Source organism: Penaeus vannamei, chromosome 25 (genome assembly GCF_042767895.1).
Source record: "Penaeus vannamei isolate JL-2024 chromosome 25, ASM4276789v1, whole genome shotgun sequence".
Classification (NCBI taxonomy): domain Eukaryota; kingdom Metazoa; phylum Arthropoda; class Malacostraca; order Decapoda; family Penaeidae; genus Penaeus; species Penaeus vannamei.
Genome location: NC_091573.1, coordinates 5,337,361 through 5,352,360, shown reverse-complemented (window position 1 = coordinate 5,352,360; position 15,000 = coordinate 5,337,361). Strand labels below are relative to the sequence as shown.

The 15,000-nt window shown below is 38.2% G+C and overlaps 2 protein-coding genes across 3 annotated transcripts in view; one reads left to right on the top strand and one right to left on the bottom strand.

Annotated features, from left to right (window-relative positions):
- The window catches only part of LOC113806233 (U3 small nucleolar RNA-associated protein 25 homolog), a 12,790-nt gene extending 6,476 nt beyond the window's left edge, over nt 1-6,314 (bottom strand). Inside the window, exons 1-5 of one of the 2 annotated variants that reach the window (XM_070139028.1) lie at nt 6,241-6,314; nt 3,351-3,559; nt 2,744-3,202; nt 1,902-2,563; nt 1,445-1,658 (exon numbers count right to left, since the gene is read on the bottom strand). In XM_070139028.1, coding sequence (XP_069995129.1) covers nt 1,445-1,658; nt 1,902-2,563; nt 2,744-3,202; nt 3,351-3,518 — 1,503 coding nt within the window. In that variant the 5' untranslated portion in view covers nt 3,519-3,559; nt 6,241-6,314. The remainder of the gene's footprint in view (nt 1-1,444; nt 1,659-1,901; nt 2,564-2,743; nt 3,203-3,350; nt 3,560-6,240) is intronic. The other variant, XM_070139029.1, reaches the window with a different exon arrangement.
- Nucleotides 6,315-6,642: 328 nt separating this feature from the next.
- On the top strand, nt 6,643-14,848 carry ATPsyngamma (ATP synthase, gamma subunit). The gene is made up of 6 exons (XM_027366737.2): nt 6,643-6,767; nt 11,080-11,266; nt 11,706-11,887; nt 12,782-12,925; nt 13,771-13,991; nt 14,264-14,848. The coding sequence occupies exons 1-6, from the start codon at nt 6,733-6,735 to the stop codon at nt 14,362-14,364; spliced, it is 870 nt and encodes a 289-aa protein (XP_027222538.2). The 5' UTR covers nt 6,643-6,732; the 3' UTR covers nt 14,365-14,848.
- Nucleotides 14,849-15,000: the final 152 nt, after the last annotated feature.

Here is a 15,000-nt window from a genome sequence, read left to right as displayed (position 1 = left end):
TAATAGCTAGTCTGTATACTGGTACTGAAAGTGCTGTAAAGTGTGGTGGGGGCCTGTTGAGCTACTTTCCTGTTAGTTCAGGAATGAGGCAAGGCTGTGTCCTTGCACCAACAATTTTCAATACTTGCATGGACTGGATACTGGGCAGAGCTACTGTTCAAAGTCATTGTGAAGCAACTCTGGGCAATATCCAGGTTACAGATCTTGATTTTGCCGATGCTGCTGCTATTCTATCTGAGTCTTTGGAAACCTTAGTGGTGGCCCTGGATGCATTTAGTAATGAAGCGAAGCCCTTGGGTCTAGAGGTCTCCTGGACCATTGAAGTCACAGAGAGCTTTACATACCTTGGTAGTGTAGTTCATAACTCTGGGCTGTCAGACCAGGAAGTCAGCAGACAGACTGGCCTGGCAGCAGGGGTCATGAACTCTCTCGACAAGAGTATTTGGAGATGCCGGTACCTGTGCAGAAAGACCAAGCTACAGGTTTTCAAGGCCCTGATAATGCCAGTTTTGCTATACAGTTTTGAAATCTGGACATTATCCTGTGCCTTGGAGTCTCATCTTGATGCTTTCTGTAATATGTCCTTGCACCGGATCATGGGGTACAGATGGCGGGATCACATGTCCAACCAATGGTTGCACTGTGAGACTGGCACAGAATCTATTACCTGCACAACCCGTGATTGCCAACTCAGGCAATATGACCACTTGGCTCGTTTCGCACAGGATGATCCTGCCCATCAGGTTGTCTCTGCAAGAGACAACGCTGGGTGGAGGAAGCCTGTGGGACGACCTAGGAGGTCGTGGCTTGGGCAAATCGACCAAACTGTCGTGAGGAGCTTGAGATGGGCCGAGTCCCTGCCTGGCAGCTTGCCATGAGGGACCCCAAAAGGTAGAAACAAAGGGTGGATGCAGCTAAGCGCCCCCGTCGGCATTAATGATGATGATGAACTTATCAGAAATGTGCATAATAAAAATTATGAACAAGAATGATGAAAAAAAATGTGGAAGATATTTCTCAGAAATGAAAATTACATTAATTAATCAGAATATGATAATATTTCTAAGTCACTTACATGTGTAATTCTGTTAGCTTGCACTGAAACTGTTTTTTCTAAAGGTGATATGTGTAATAGGACTAATATCTACAATAATGGACTTAATGATAAACAACCTAAACTCAAAAACTAATATAAGTAATAAAATAACAAATGCTGAAGAGGTGATACTTTTTATCTCAGAAAAAAAAAAGAAAAAGAAAAAAAAAAAAAAAAAATTAATATTGAACTACAGGAAAAAATCTAAATAGTAACAATAATAATAATAATAATAATAATAATAATAATAATAATAATAATAATAATAATAATAATAATAATAATAATAATAATAATAATAATAAATAGATAAATAAATAAATAAATAAAACCAAGGCCAGAACTCACCTTCACACTGCTTTTGGTCAGTTGGACACCAATTTTGAAGTCCTCCTTTGTGTCCCCTCTGAAAATTTCATTGAAGTCATCCGGTCTGTTGAGCTTGTTAGCCAATTCACCCTCGTCTTCACTTCCTGGCCCAAAGTCCTGCTTGAAGCGCTTGTGATTTGTTACAATGGATTTTTTCCCTTCAAGGGTGAGCGTGATTAGGGTCTCCACCACTCTGTCATGGGAAAACTTTCATTGAAGAGTTTTACTACTACTACTTCTACTTCTATTACTATTACTACAACTACTACTACTAACAACTCCAATAATAATGACAATAGTAATAATAAGTCCAACAATAACAATAATAATGATGATGATAACAATAATATCAAAGAAAAAAATTAAAAATCATGAGAATATATTACTTTAAACTTTTTAGGTCAATCAATCACCTGATATCACTAAAATATCTAACCTGTAGGCCGTGTGTTTGAAAGGCAGGAGAATGAGGACTTTGGGTCGGGTGAAGCCTTGATCTCGGTAACAGTCCAAGTCTTCGTGTCTCTTCTCCAGCTTAGCCTTGCTGATCTTGCCATTGTGATTGAGCACCTTTTTCCTAGTCTTTAGGACATGGTTGATAGCATGAAGTGTGTACACTGTTCGGATCTCTTCCCATCTCTCATGGGTTGCCTCAGGGAAGTACAAGTCCGAGTAATTGGACAGGATGGCCAGGAGCTCTTTCTGGGTCTCCGTAAGACTTGTGGGACACGTGGAGTTCCCATCAAAGTTGGCATGTGGGAGATTCTCACACAGCAACTTCCTGACATAATAGTCCTGCAGTTTGTAATCCTTCTTCTTTGGGATCTTCGGTACAGTGCCAATGTTCAGATCGCAATCTGCTTCAGCTTTGTCAGAGAGGAGAAGCAACTTGGGGACAGTCACCTCAACAGAAGGAACTTCCACCTTCACTCTCCCCAGCGCAGGCCACTTTTCAAATTTTGACGTCCACTTCTTCCTGTCTTTCACTTGGTCAGCTACAGAATCGCTCATATTGCGCTCAAAATGTTTGGAAAATGGGTCTTCTATGAAAGAAGTGCTTTCCTCATCTTCTTCATCATCTATTTCATCCTCTTCATTCTGGAACATTAATATCTACATAAAACAATGGACAAGCCTCTCATATAATAATTAGAGCCTCACTAAAATCATTTTAGAAAATTATGACTAAAAACATTGGAAAGGTGATAACATTACATTTCATTTTTATCTTACAAGAAATTAAAAGATATGAAGGCAATAAATGACCTAATTACAAACCTGCAAATTACTTACATCACCCTCTTGTTCATCATCATCTGTTGAACCTTCTCCAAATGCTTCATCTTCCTCCTCCACCACCTCATCCACTTCTACTCCACCTGTTTCCTCCTCTTCTTCACCCTCTTCTTCCCCATCTGCCTCCTCTTCCTCTTCCTCCTCCTCCTCCTCCTCCTCCTCACCATCCTCTTCATCCTCCTCTTCACTTCCAAGATCATCTACCATTCCTTCTTGCTCTACTTCCCTCTCTTCCTCCTCAACATCGTCTTCATCTTCATCATCATCTTCACTGTCATCCTCCTCTTCATCACTGTCAATGGCCTTGTGGGCAGTGGTGTTGAAAGTGGCAAGAAGTCTTGAAACTGCATCACCAGCACCTGCTTCATCCTCACTGGATGAACTGTCATCAGATGACTCAGACTGATGTTCATCCTCTAAGGTTTCCTCTGTGTCTTCCACCTGTTGATTAAACTCAATATGAATTCTGCCCCATTCAGTCTGCACCACATCATTTAATATCAAAACATACACAAGCATGAACAGAAGTACACCCACATGCATGCACACATACACAAAAACTTTATTTAAAAAAGGAAAGACACCTTGCCTTTCTTCTCTTTAGGTTTAAATCCTTTTCTTCTACTGGATGGGCTTCTCCAAATTCCTGATACTGTCTCCGCTTCCGTGCAAGGTCATCTGTGTTTTTCCTTCCCACTCTTCCAAAAGGTCTCCTGCCTCGATCTCGGGAACCTCCACCCCCTCGACCTCGAGCCATCTTTGCAGAGACTTTCTTTCCTTTAGGTATTTCTTTTAATTCTGTAAGTCAGTAAAAATGCAAATGGTGAGAAATGTAATGTACATTTTTCATGGAGTGATATGGGAAGAATAACTTCATTTGGGTGATTTTCAATTCTAAGTTTACAAAATTTTTAGGCTTCTCCATTCCATGGACAATAATAAAAACCAATAATAAACTTTCTAATGTAACCATTGTGAGTTGACAGTTAGCAATGAGTACACCACACAACATATACATATATACTGTACGTAGTGATACTATCCTCTTCCTAATTTTCCATACATAAATTATCACTTAAACAGCTACTGTAATCATGCTGAACCTTCCTAAACTTGTTCATATCTTGCTCTACATATCCACACTTATATAGAGAAGAAAATTCCTAATTTCATTATATGGTATGAGCTATCTTGTTTATTATATAAACATAAAACAACTGATAGTATTTTGATAGACCTGAAAGTGCAGCCATCACAGTATCTGGTATTTTGCTACTTGTTTAATTCTAAAGAAATCAAAAAAGATTAACCACAGAAAATCCAAATAAAGGAGGGGCGAAGCAAATTGACAGCCCAAGGTTTAACTTCAGACAGGGCTGTCTGAGTGGGTAAATACAACAGAGGTGAGAAAAATTGGCAGGGGCACAATTCATGAAGGTGATTACACCTGTTACTGGTCTAGGTGCAGCAATGATCACCATTTCCAGAAGACTTTAGCCTTTGGTAACAGAGGCAACTCCAACCCATTCTGAGTGACTTTAATGCAGTTTCTGACTTTGATCAAGCTGGCTATAAATGTCTGTCAGTCCACATAGTTTGGGATTTTTAGCTACTGATCTCAGCACTCATTAGAGGATCCTCCAGTGATTACCAGTGTTGAGCTTTGTGGTACTGATCACTCATTTCAAATCCCCTTGTCCATCCAGTGTGTTTACCTTGGACAGACCGAGGGAGGAGGAGTTGCTCAGAGGTTTATCAGGGCTATCTCTGCTTGCTTCATAACACTCAACAACCTGATGGACCCTGCAGCACTGTGGGACACCAAACACAAAATACCTGATGCAACTCAGGAGTCCACTGACAACCACTCAAACCAAAGGCAGAATTTTATCATGCAGAAAGCAATAGAGGCTCATGTGGCTCAACTGACTGCTGATTGAGACCTGCCTTAATGCTTTGCAGGTAGGACTCTGATACTGCTTAAGAGGGACAAAGAATAGCATATCAGGGATCTTACTAAGGAGTTCGAAGAAAATTTATAAATGACCTTAGACTTACCTACCAAGACCTGAGGAATTCAAAGCCCTCCTCACAGATTACTCCATTTCACTGGTCAAATTATGTCAAATCATGTTGCAGTGCAAGAGTTTTGAGTATATTGTGTCACTAACCATATGGATGTGGGTGGTGGTGTTCTGATTCATGCCAGATCTGCCCATTGGTAAGAAACCTTATACCATGACAGTAGTTAGAGAGTGATTTCCAAGCTAATATGTAGTAATGTGGTAGGCATTTATAGCACTCTCACAAAACACCTGCCATCTGGTGGAAAAGCAACCAGGTTGAAAAACACGCAAATGCTCATTGTGACAACGATCTTGATTTGTAACCATCATCATTTTTGTTTCTACACAATTTTTTTCTCGCAGATATTTGAATTCTAACATAACTAACATCACAAAAAAAACAAAGTCCATGCATAATTAAAAACAAGCATGAATAACAATCACTTACCTATTGTCACTTCAGAACATTATTATTAAAAGTAAAAATCTATTGCCCATACATTGTCTTTGCTCGATTCAATGCATTCACAAAAAAGATATATATTCCAACCAGGTAAAGCAATGGTTTATGGACTCCATACTGTCTACCAGTATGGGACTGTTGTTGTGGGGTATGATCATCCTCTCGTAGAATGGAATAGGGGACTGCTGGCACTGCAGCAACTATGAAGTGTTTACTGAGATTAGTTTCATAGATTTCTTCAAGCTGTCACTCCAAATATTATTTGCTTTGTAAGTGGCGGCTGGTTGAAACTTTACCTACACCTTAGAAACTACCCCAGACTGTAGAACCTGGTCTGCAAAAATTATTTGGTCAAATTCTGCCCGTGCAAATGTAGTTCTCGCTTAACTTCCCATGCACACAGTTTTAAACCATCTTCCACCCATAAAATTCTTTTGAGCTTTCCACACTTGTTTCATCATCCATCCTTAGCCTACACTGAAAAAGTCTATTTTCTGCTGAGTTGAAGCGATGAAAAAGTAAACATTCCAATAATAAACACAAGCTTTCTGAAGGAGTTAAATGATATTCATCCCGTAATTATAGTATCTGTGATATCTACTCTAGCTCTCAAAGTTGAAAATGAATGTGAATGAATCCTACCTCATAGCCTCAAAACTATCAATACAACAAACATTCACATCAATGACATGTCACTAGGTCTTAGAAATGAACGAAACTCTATTCATATCGCACACTTCTACCTCAGGTTATCGAAAGAACAGTCACGGAATATAACGCATGATACACATCAGTAGTTTCATCATTTTTAGTTTTAAAGATTGTTGCCCCTTGTTAGTACAGAGACACTTGAATCCACACCAGACCACCGCACCAAGTAGAAAGTTCATTATCACTTTCGTACTAACAACCTGGTATATATAAATATAGTATACGTGAATAATCCATACCAAAAGCTTTTCTGGAGTAGTCTCAGCCTTTAAACGTGCTCCGATTGTTTACATCCGAGAATTTTCCATTTTTCTAACTTAAACGTTTAATGCCCGATTTCGTATTAATAATTATCATTGAGGAAGGTACAATATTTATATTATTATTACAACTGGTGAATTTCTTCTATGTATTTACATAAGTTACTGTACTACACTAATTGTAATTAACATACCATCACTCTTTGCTTAATAGCATACATGTTTTGAATAATGTTATACCAATTCTGAATACCGATAAGCACCAAAACAAACAAAATAAACTACTTTGAAACATCCTATTGATATGATGCCAAGTGAATGGTAAATCTCATCAGCACCAAGATAAGCATAATATCAAATATCATATCGGCAAAAGTTGTCCTTTGCGCAGCCTATCCCCCGCGGCTCACTTGTCTTCCTCTCAGTGCATTGTGGGCCATCGCCGCTGCTCCGTCTGCCAAGTCCACCAAGATGTTCAGCCGGGCGACTCTTCTCGTGCCTCAACAGTAAGCCAATTCGCTCTTTCAGGAGAATATTTGATATTTTAATGATATTAGCAAGTAGGGGATTGATTTTCTGAAGGCGTCGCATCCTCTGACAAGAAGAAAATGGTAGAAGTGAGAGAGCCGGGAGAGTTTGTAAAAGATGGCTGCGATGGCCGGCTCTGCATCAGCTGATCCGCCTATAAATACAAATACTTTTCATTATACCTCAGTGGCAACACCTCCTCCTTAATTACAAATGGAATTATTTCCCATGCGAAGAGGAAATACACATCATATTAACAATTTCGTGGCATGATGATTCCTTATGTAATGAACCGGCAATGAAACATTTTCGTCAGTAAATATGATATAGTATTATAGCTTCCAAAAGACAATTGATTGGTTGTTGTCTTTCAATAAAGCTTGTAACGAGGAGCGTGTGGAGATCGTTATCTAATTTTTCCCCAGTAGCACATACCCATTACTTGTACTAGAAAATAACGTAGTGAAGACCTACAAACACTCTCCATTAACATACCATTAACATACCTGTAGGTACTCAAGCTCCTGCTATGACCTGTATGGATGTGGCAATTCAGTGAAAGAAGCAAATCCTCTTAGAATTTACCCCTTTTCTGATAGTGATTTGCTCTTTAATAAGGAACAAGTTTAATCTTTGGGTAATTCTTTACAGTACAGACGCGCTCACCTAATATGAAGTCCCCAACTCATTGTAAAAAAAATTGGAATAATGTTTCACTTAGTCATTAGTTAGAAGAACATTTTTACCTCTAGTGGACATTATAAATGAAAATAAAACTTTTCTTCAGTGGGTTTACCTTCACAACTTAATAATAGAATAATTGAGGTATGTGAGAGAAATTACCAAAAATGTATCAATTTAAGTTGCCATGATTGGGTGTGTCCCAAGGGGAGGGTTGATGGGGGGCTCTGCCCCCAATCCCCCACCCCTAGCAAACTGTCTTTATCTCGGTATACATGGCAAGCGAGCTGAAACTCAGGAATGCCGAATGGACTTCAGCTGAGAGCGATGATTTCTGCGATATTTTACCTTTGTAAAATATCGCCGGGAATCATTGTCTTCACCTCTTATGTATGGCAAGATAGATGAAACTTGGGAGCTCCAAGTGGACTTAGGCTAAGAGCGGCGCTTTCTGCGGTCTTTTTCCTTTTTTTGTGGCATTGCTGTCCGTGTCTGTAGATTATTTCTTGTGCCGGCTACTGCAACTTTTTGTCCTCTGCAAGAATATATCCAATTTGCCATAACTTTGTGTGTCCACTTCGTAAAGATTAACCAATATTCTTGTAGAGGACAAAGTTAGTCATAGGTTTAAGAAACAGTCTGTACACCACAAAGAAAAAGATTACTAGTACATCTCACAGCTTAAGTCACTTGATGTTTTTGAGTTTTGGCTCTATCTTGATGTGCATACTTAGTTACTGAGAGTAAGAAAAAAACGAGTTTAAGCAGCAGCAACTTCATATTTACCGGTAGATGACGAATATGTCCACAACACCCTCACAGTTTTTCTATAATTTAGCCTAGTCCTAATAAATGGGGTTACATTGGGGCTTGACCCCTTTCAAGGGAATAAATATTTGGTAGGAAAGGGTAGGTCTGGTTTTTTAATATACATGATAGCCTGGTTTTAGGACAGTCTCTGGAGAGTGCATTGCTCTCTGTAACAATTACCCCATCAACCCTTCTCTTGGGCATTCATGTATTTTTTTGTTGAATAGAGGTAGTGACGTGGAGTTGGAGGACAGTCTCAGGCGAATGCATCCATGCTATAAAAGATTGCTGAATAGGATGAATGTTTGATGAGGCCACAGCAGTCTTGGAAATGGTATTTATTTGTTGGTTATTTGGAATACCTTCACATAACAGATCACAACTGTTTTACCTTCAGTGGACTCGTCTTAAAATTATCAAAATTATGCAGCAAGCCCCCCCCTCTCCTCTTCACCCATTGGTGACCATTTTTGCAATAGAAGCTGGGGTATGAAAGGTACCAGTGAAATTGCTGAGTTAGATATAAATAATACCTACAGAATAACACTGTCGTCTAATACAGGGGGCTGTGCCTTATGCTTCTCCCCTCCTGGGGGCTACCACCCCCAACCCCTGCCGTGGAAAGCATAAAAATCCTCCATATCACATCAGGGTAGAGCTTACAACCAACACGTGGAAACTCCCAGTATTGAGTCTCTTTAGCTCTCCTGTATGAGTGATAGATTAATTGTGGTCTAGGGTAAGGGTTTGGTGATAGCAGCTCCCTGCATTTGACTGTATATTGACCAATCCTCTGTAGTCCAAGTATTTCACACATGTTCATGATGACTACACTAAGATTGAGAAAACAAATGTCAAGTGGAAACTGTCCAACTTTATCTTATGCACCAAACAACTTGTCTGCATGGTAACCCTACATAAATTGCTTTTGTGCATGTTAATTGTACAGTCCAGGGCTCAACCTTAGCACTTTGCCGATGGTCATTGTCTAGTAAAACCAGCCACCGGCTTATAAAATGCACTACTTAACTAGTCCAGCAGACTAGTTAAAAGTAGACAGCAGCACACAGGGCATGCAGCATTGTGTGCCATCGAGCCATGCACCTTAGTGTTTAGAATAATCTTGTGTTGAAATCAATATTAGGGCTAGTAAAACTTGCTACAGGCTAGTAAAAACTTGATTTCCTAGCCTGGTGGGCTAACTTAAGCCTGAGGCTTGCAGTCATAACCAATCTTGGTAATTAATAGTACAGAAATACTTGCCAGAGATAGTCTAATTCCATATCACAAAATTTATTCAGCAGTCTGTATTTTGACTGGGTGAGTCCTTTGTGCAGTGCCCAAGGGGAGGGTAGAAGGGGGGGCTCCACCACCTTACACTCCCCTGACAAACATTGTCTTCACCTCAAATGGTAAGATAGAGCTGAAAAACAGAGTGGAATTAGGCTGCAAGTTCTGCTTTCTGTGACTTTATTTGATTTGTAGTATTACTGTTACCAAACAATACAAGGAGCTGAAAACTCATTAACTTAATTTGTACCCCATCTCAAAAGAAGAAAAAACATACACAAAGTATAAGAAAATCCAGGTATCTATTTTATTAAAGTCCATTAATCCATCTGTAACTACATCTAGTGATGTGGTATCCACACTCAGGTAGTTGGCTGTTGCCAGAGAGAATAGCATAGAGGTCAGCATTGTAATTGATTTATGAAGAGACCACACCTCTCTGGAGATAAGTCCCAGTAATCAAGTTTAGGGGCACTTACAGAAAGCCAAAAACATTGCCTAGTAAACTAAAACCTCCCTAGCCAATGGTATGGTTAACCATTGCCATGATTTTTTACACTTGACTGTTTAGATGATAACTGACATGGCTGCAGAAGAATTTAAACCTGTTTCAAACATGTACGAAAAAGGGGCATCACCAAAACTTAGTTTATTGGTAACTAAAACATATTTGAGCTCTGTGTTGATATTAAAATAGCAGCTGCTCATTTTCTGTCAGTGATAAAAGATGCATGAATAACCCTGATACCAGTTTTAGTTTGTGGAGATTTCATCAAGCAATGAACTGAGCCCAATATCAGAATGAGCTGGATAAGGGGTAGGGGGTGGCCTTTACTAGAGTATTGAAGGAAAGCTGGCCAATGTGAGAACTTTGATATGACCTATCCTAGGTCTGGTTATTTTTAAACCTTTTTTTTTTTTCCCTCATGACAAATTTCAAATCCAATCTATCTCTTACTCTTATTATTTTCCTTGTACTCTTGTTGTATCGAAATTGTATCTTACCTAGAATTTGTGCAGGTGTCTGAATTCTTAATATTGCTGATGATAATGTACGAAGTGAGTAATATTGGAAAATCATTGTGCTGTCCTTTTGAAGAAACAGGTTTACAGATTTTTTCTATTTCTTTATTTGGTATGTTGAATAAGATTAATTTAAACTTTAAATACTATTATATTTTGAAAACTAGTTTTCTTGTATTCCATACTTTTGTATAGTTTGATCTTAGTTGCAGGTATTTCATGACCAAATTGTTGAAACTGTCTTGCAATACAGTTACAAGATGAAAATTAGATTTGGAAATATTCACCTGAATGTTCCTTCCATTTGGATAACAAACTTTAGTTTAATTGCTGCTTGAAATATATTTTGATACATACCAAGATAGCTGTGTGTATTTTTTATGGTGAAACTGCAAACATTTTATATTTGTATCAGATTAGTATATTTTGTGTGTAACTCATATATGGTATTGTTCTGATATTTTCATCATATTTTTCATTTTCCAGTGGGCAGCAGCAGGTGCGAGGGATGGCCACCCTCAAGGCCATCGCAATGCGTCTCAAGTCTGTCAAGAACATCCAGAAGATCACACAGTCCATGAAGATGGTGTCAGCGGCCAAGTACGCCCGGGCTGAGAGAGAACTGAAGCCTGCCCGCCCCTATGGTGCAGGAGCTGCTGCCTTCTATGACAAGGTATGTTTTGTACATGTAGATGAAACAATGGATTTAATTGGCTGTGGCAGTCTAGTTAGCCATGGTTAACCTTATACTCTTGTTTCCTAAGAAAATAATTATAAATGATATTGTACTATAGTGGTAGGGCTAAGTTTGTGTAAACCTTAGCAAAACTCCGCTTGGAACACAATTCCTATATTGCAAATTTTATATATATATATATATATATATAATATATATATATATATATATATATATATATATATATATATATATATATATATATATAAAATACTGATTGAATTATTTTATTTTTCAATTTCTGGTTAGTTCATTTATTGTCAAGTTTTAATTTTGTAATATTTATAAATTTAGGGTCACACAATGAGTGTTACATTTATTTATGATTCATTTTCATTATTTTTATTCGTGCATTTAATATTCTTTATCTCCAAAGGCTGAGGTCAAGGCCTTGGAAGACAAGCCACAGCAGGTGATTGTGGCCTGCAGCAGTGACAGAGGTCTGTGTGGTGCCATCCACTCCAGTATCTGCAAGCACATCAAGGCAGAGTTGGCAGGCGATGCATCCAAGGCAGCCATCATCTGCGTAGGAGACAAGTCACGAGCCCAGCTTCAGAGGTGGGTGTGTGAAAGTTTGAGTATATTGGAGAATGCTACTACATATATCAAAAATTTGCAAAGGTTTTTAGAAATTTTTCAATATAAAGTGATATTAGTTTTGTTTAAGAAGATAATAAGTTTGTTAAAATTAGCATAATCTGGGAATAACATGTTCAAATGACCATATACTCACAAAACATTTTTTGACTTGTCAGCATATACATCTCTTACTATTTTACTGAAGTGCTTTCATTCTACAGTTTTATTTTCATTTACTTTACCTTCTCCCCCCTTTCATATTTAAATTTATATTTATTTACATTCTTCTGTAAATGATTGTCTATTGATACAAATATCAAAATCCAAGGACAGGTGTAATATTTCTAAAATTTTTGTCAACATTGATCAGTTTTTTATTTTTCGCTGCATTGTCACCATCAAAGGGCCCAAACCATGAGTGGAAGGTTAAAAAGTTTAATCTTGTTTGTTGACTGTAATTCTCTTGGTGTAGAAGTAATGTTGCTGTTTTCACAATTGTTGTATTTTCTGGATATGGTTAGCTTGATAGCAGTAAATCTTTTAAAACTTTTGTTTTGAGTTTTAGAATTTGAAGCCTAGACATGCAAGTTTTTTCTTCTCCTCTTCCTCTCCATTCTGCAGTTGATTTAAATGCCTTTGGATTGAAATATAATTATCAAGCTAATACCTGTTTTAAATAATGAAAGTAGGGCTAGGTTTTCCTAATTTTTGATCGTAAGATAATTTAAGATATACATTTTGTCAGTATTGCATTCATTCCTTATATCTTGTTTATATATTTTTATTTTTATTTTTTTTTCCTCCCTATCCGTTCCTCACTTTTTTATTTTGGGGGGTTTCTTGTCTTTAATACTTCAATCATATTTCCTGCAGGACACTTGCTGGCAGCATTATTGCACAAGTGGGAGAGGTCGGCCGTAAGCCAGCAACCTTTGAAGATGCTGGTAGAATCATGACCTTTATCCTGAACTCTGGCTACGAGTTCGGCTCTGGCAAGATTGTGTACAACAAGTTCAAGTATGTGGTCTTATTTTCCCCCCCTCCCCCTCCCCCTCCTTTCATGTATGCCTGGATATCTCAGTTAACCCATTGGATCTGGTTGGGTCTTGGAAATCATGGTGCTGTAAATATGGTCTGTGGGTTATGTAAATAGCCAACATTCCAGGCGTGCGGTGCATAGGCCTGGCATGCACAAAAACCCATAAGTGGTGATAAGACTATGCCTCCTCTTTGCAAAGTTATTTTGTGTTAATTTATTTTAGCATTTTTGCCATTTTCCAGTGTCCATATTTTTTTTTATTTGCTTGATCCAGATGGTAATAGCTTATTTTCCTTGCACAGACTCCATATCATCTCTAGTATAATTAACTAGGTGCAAAAAAAAGAGTATGGAACATTTGGTTGACATATTTTTTCATAATTTTCAATTTTATGTAATACAACCTGCGCTGCCAATCATAGCGGCCAGGAATACAGCGTTCAGCATGGAAATGGCATTCTCCCTGGAACTGCCGCTCGTCTAGGTTTATTTACGTTACATTTCACATTCGTTTATTGATGGGAATAATGCTAAAGCCCCCTCCTTAGTGCTAAATGAGTCAAATCACACTCCATGAGGTTTGTGCTCTCGTGGCGAGTCTTTTCCATCACCCTGGCTTTCGCTCATGACGGCAAGTTGATGTCACCTGGCCCGCAGCCATTTTGCCCAATGAAGGCATGTTCACATCAACTGGCCCTTGACCCAGATCTTTCCATAATGGGACTGTAATGTCATCCTGATCATAAGTTTTAAGGTAGTCTAGTCAAATTATCCTGTGTCAATCTTTGCCCCCCCCAAAACATGAATTTCTTTTGCTCTGCAGGACTGTGGTTTCCTACGACACCCTAGAAATGCCTTTCTACCCTTCGGATGCCATCAACGCTGGTGAGAAGATTGCTCTCTACGACTCCCTGGATGCTGATGTTGTCCAGTCTTACATGGAGTACTCTCTGGCTTCCCTCATGTTCTACACACTTAAGGAAGGAGCATGCTCTGAGCAGTCTTCCAGAATGACTGCCATGGATGCCGCCAGCAAGAATGCCGGTCAGTACATGTTGCTTGACTTGATTTGGCACTAGTGTACGCAGTTTAAATTCAGTATTTTATTTGATTTTTGTGGATGTTTATTTTTGAGAAAGGATTTTACATGTTACTTTTACTGGCTGGAAGAACTTGAGTAAAAATACCAGTTAAATTCCAGACAGGTGTTTGTGTATTTCTGTAGAAAAAATAGGTGTTACATTTAAAAATTCTTATTATATAATAGTCAAAGCATAGTAATGATTATTTTTCAAAAATTGTTTTTTTTCCCCCAGGCGAGATGATTGACAAGCTGACTCTGACCTACAACCGCACCCGACAGGCTGTGATTACCGGAGAGTTGATTGAGATCATCTCTGGTGCTGCTGCTGTCTAAATTTATTTTTTAAAATAAAGAACAATAACTAAAGACATAATTGCTATTGTCTGGATCAGGGGAAGTAGTGGTCTTAATAATTGGCAGTCGGTCTAATTTTGCACAGAATTCTGGAATTTTGAAACCTTGGAATCTTGTCTTTGAGAATATCCCTAATGTCTATCAATGACAAAACTCATACTGCCATTTGTAGTAATGTGTATATAGCCCAGTGTTTATTTTTCTTTTTTAGTCATTGAATTAAAAAATTAACGTGTGTGCCAGCAAGACAGGTGGTGGTGTTGGCATTGTATGGCACTGGAGCCTAAACGTCTCAGCCCAAATATTTAGTGTGATTAGAGGGTAATGCATTATTCTTTAATATACACAGACTTTGGTGATATATAATTCTGACAGCCACAAACTGGATTGTAGAGGATGAAGAGGAATGTGTATCATCAGATACCATGTCAGTTTTGGATAAATAAAAGATTTATTCAAGTAATCATATTTTATTTCCTACTTGTGTACTTGTATATTGATTCTCAATGAGAATTGGTGTTTAGTTTTTGTAAATGCCTGTAAAGTTGCTACTAATAGTATTTACATATTTACTTGAATTTTGTAATAGAAACTCTTGTCAAAGCCTGTAAGTAC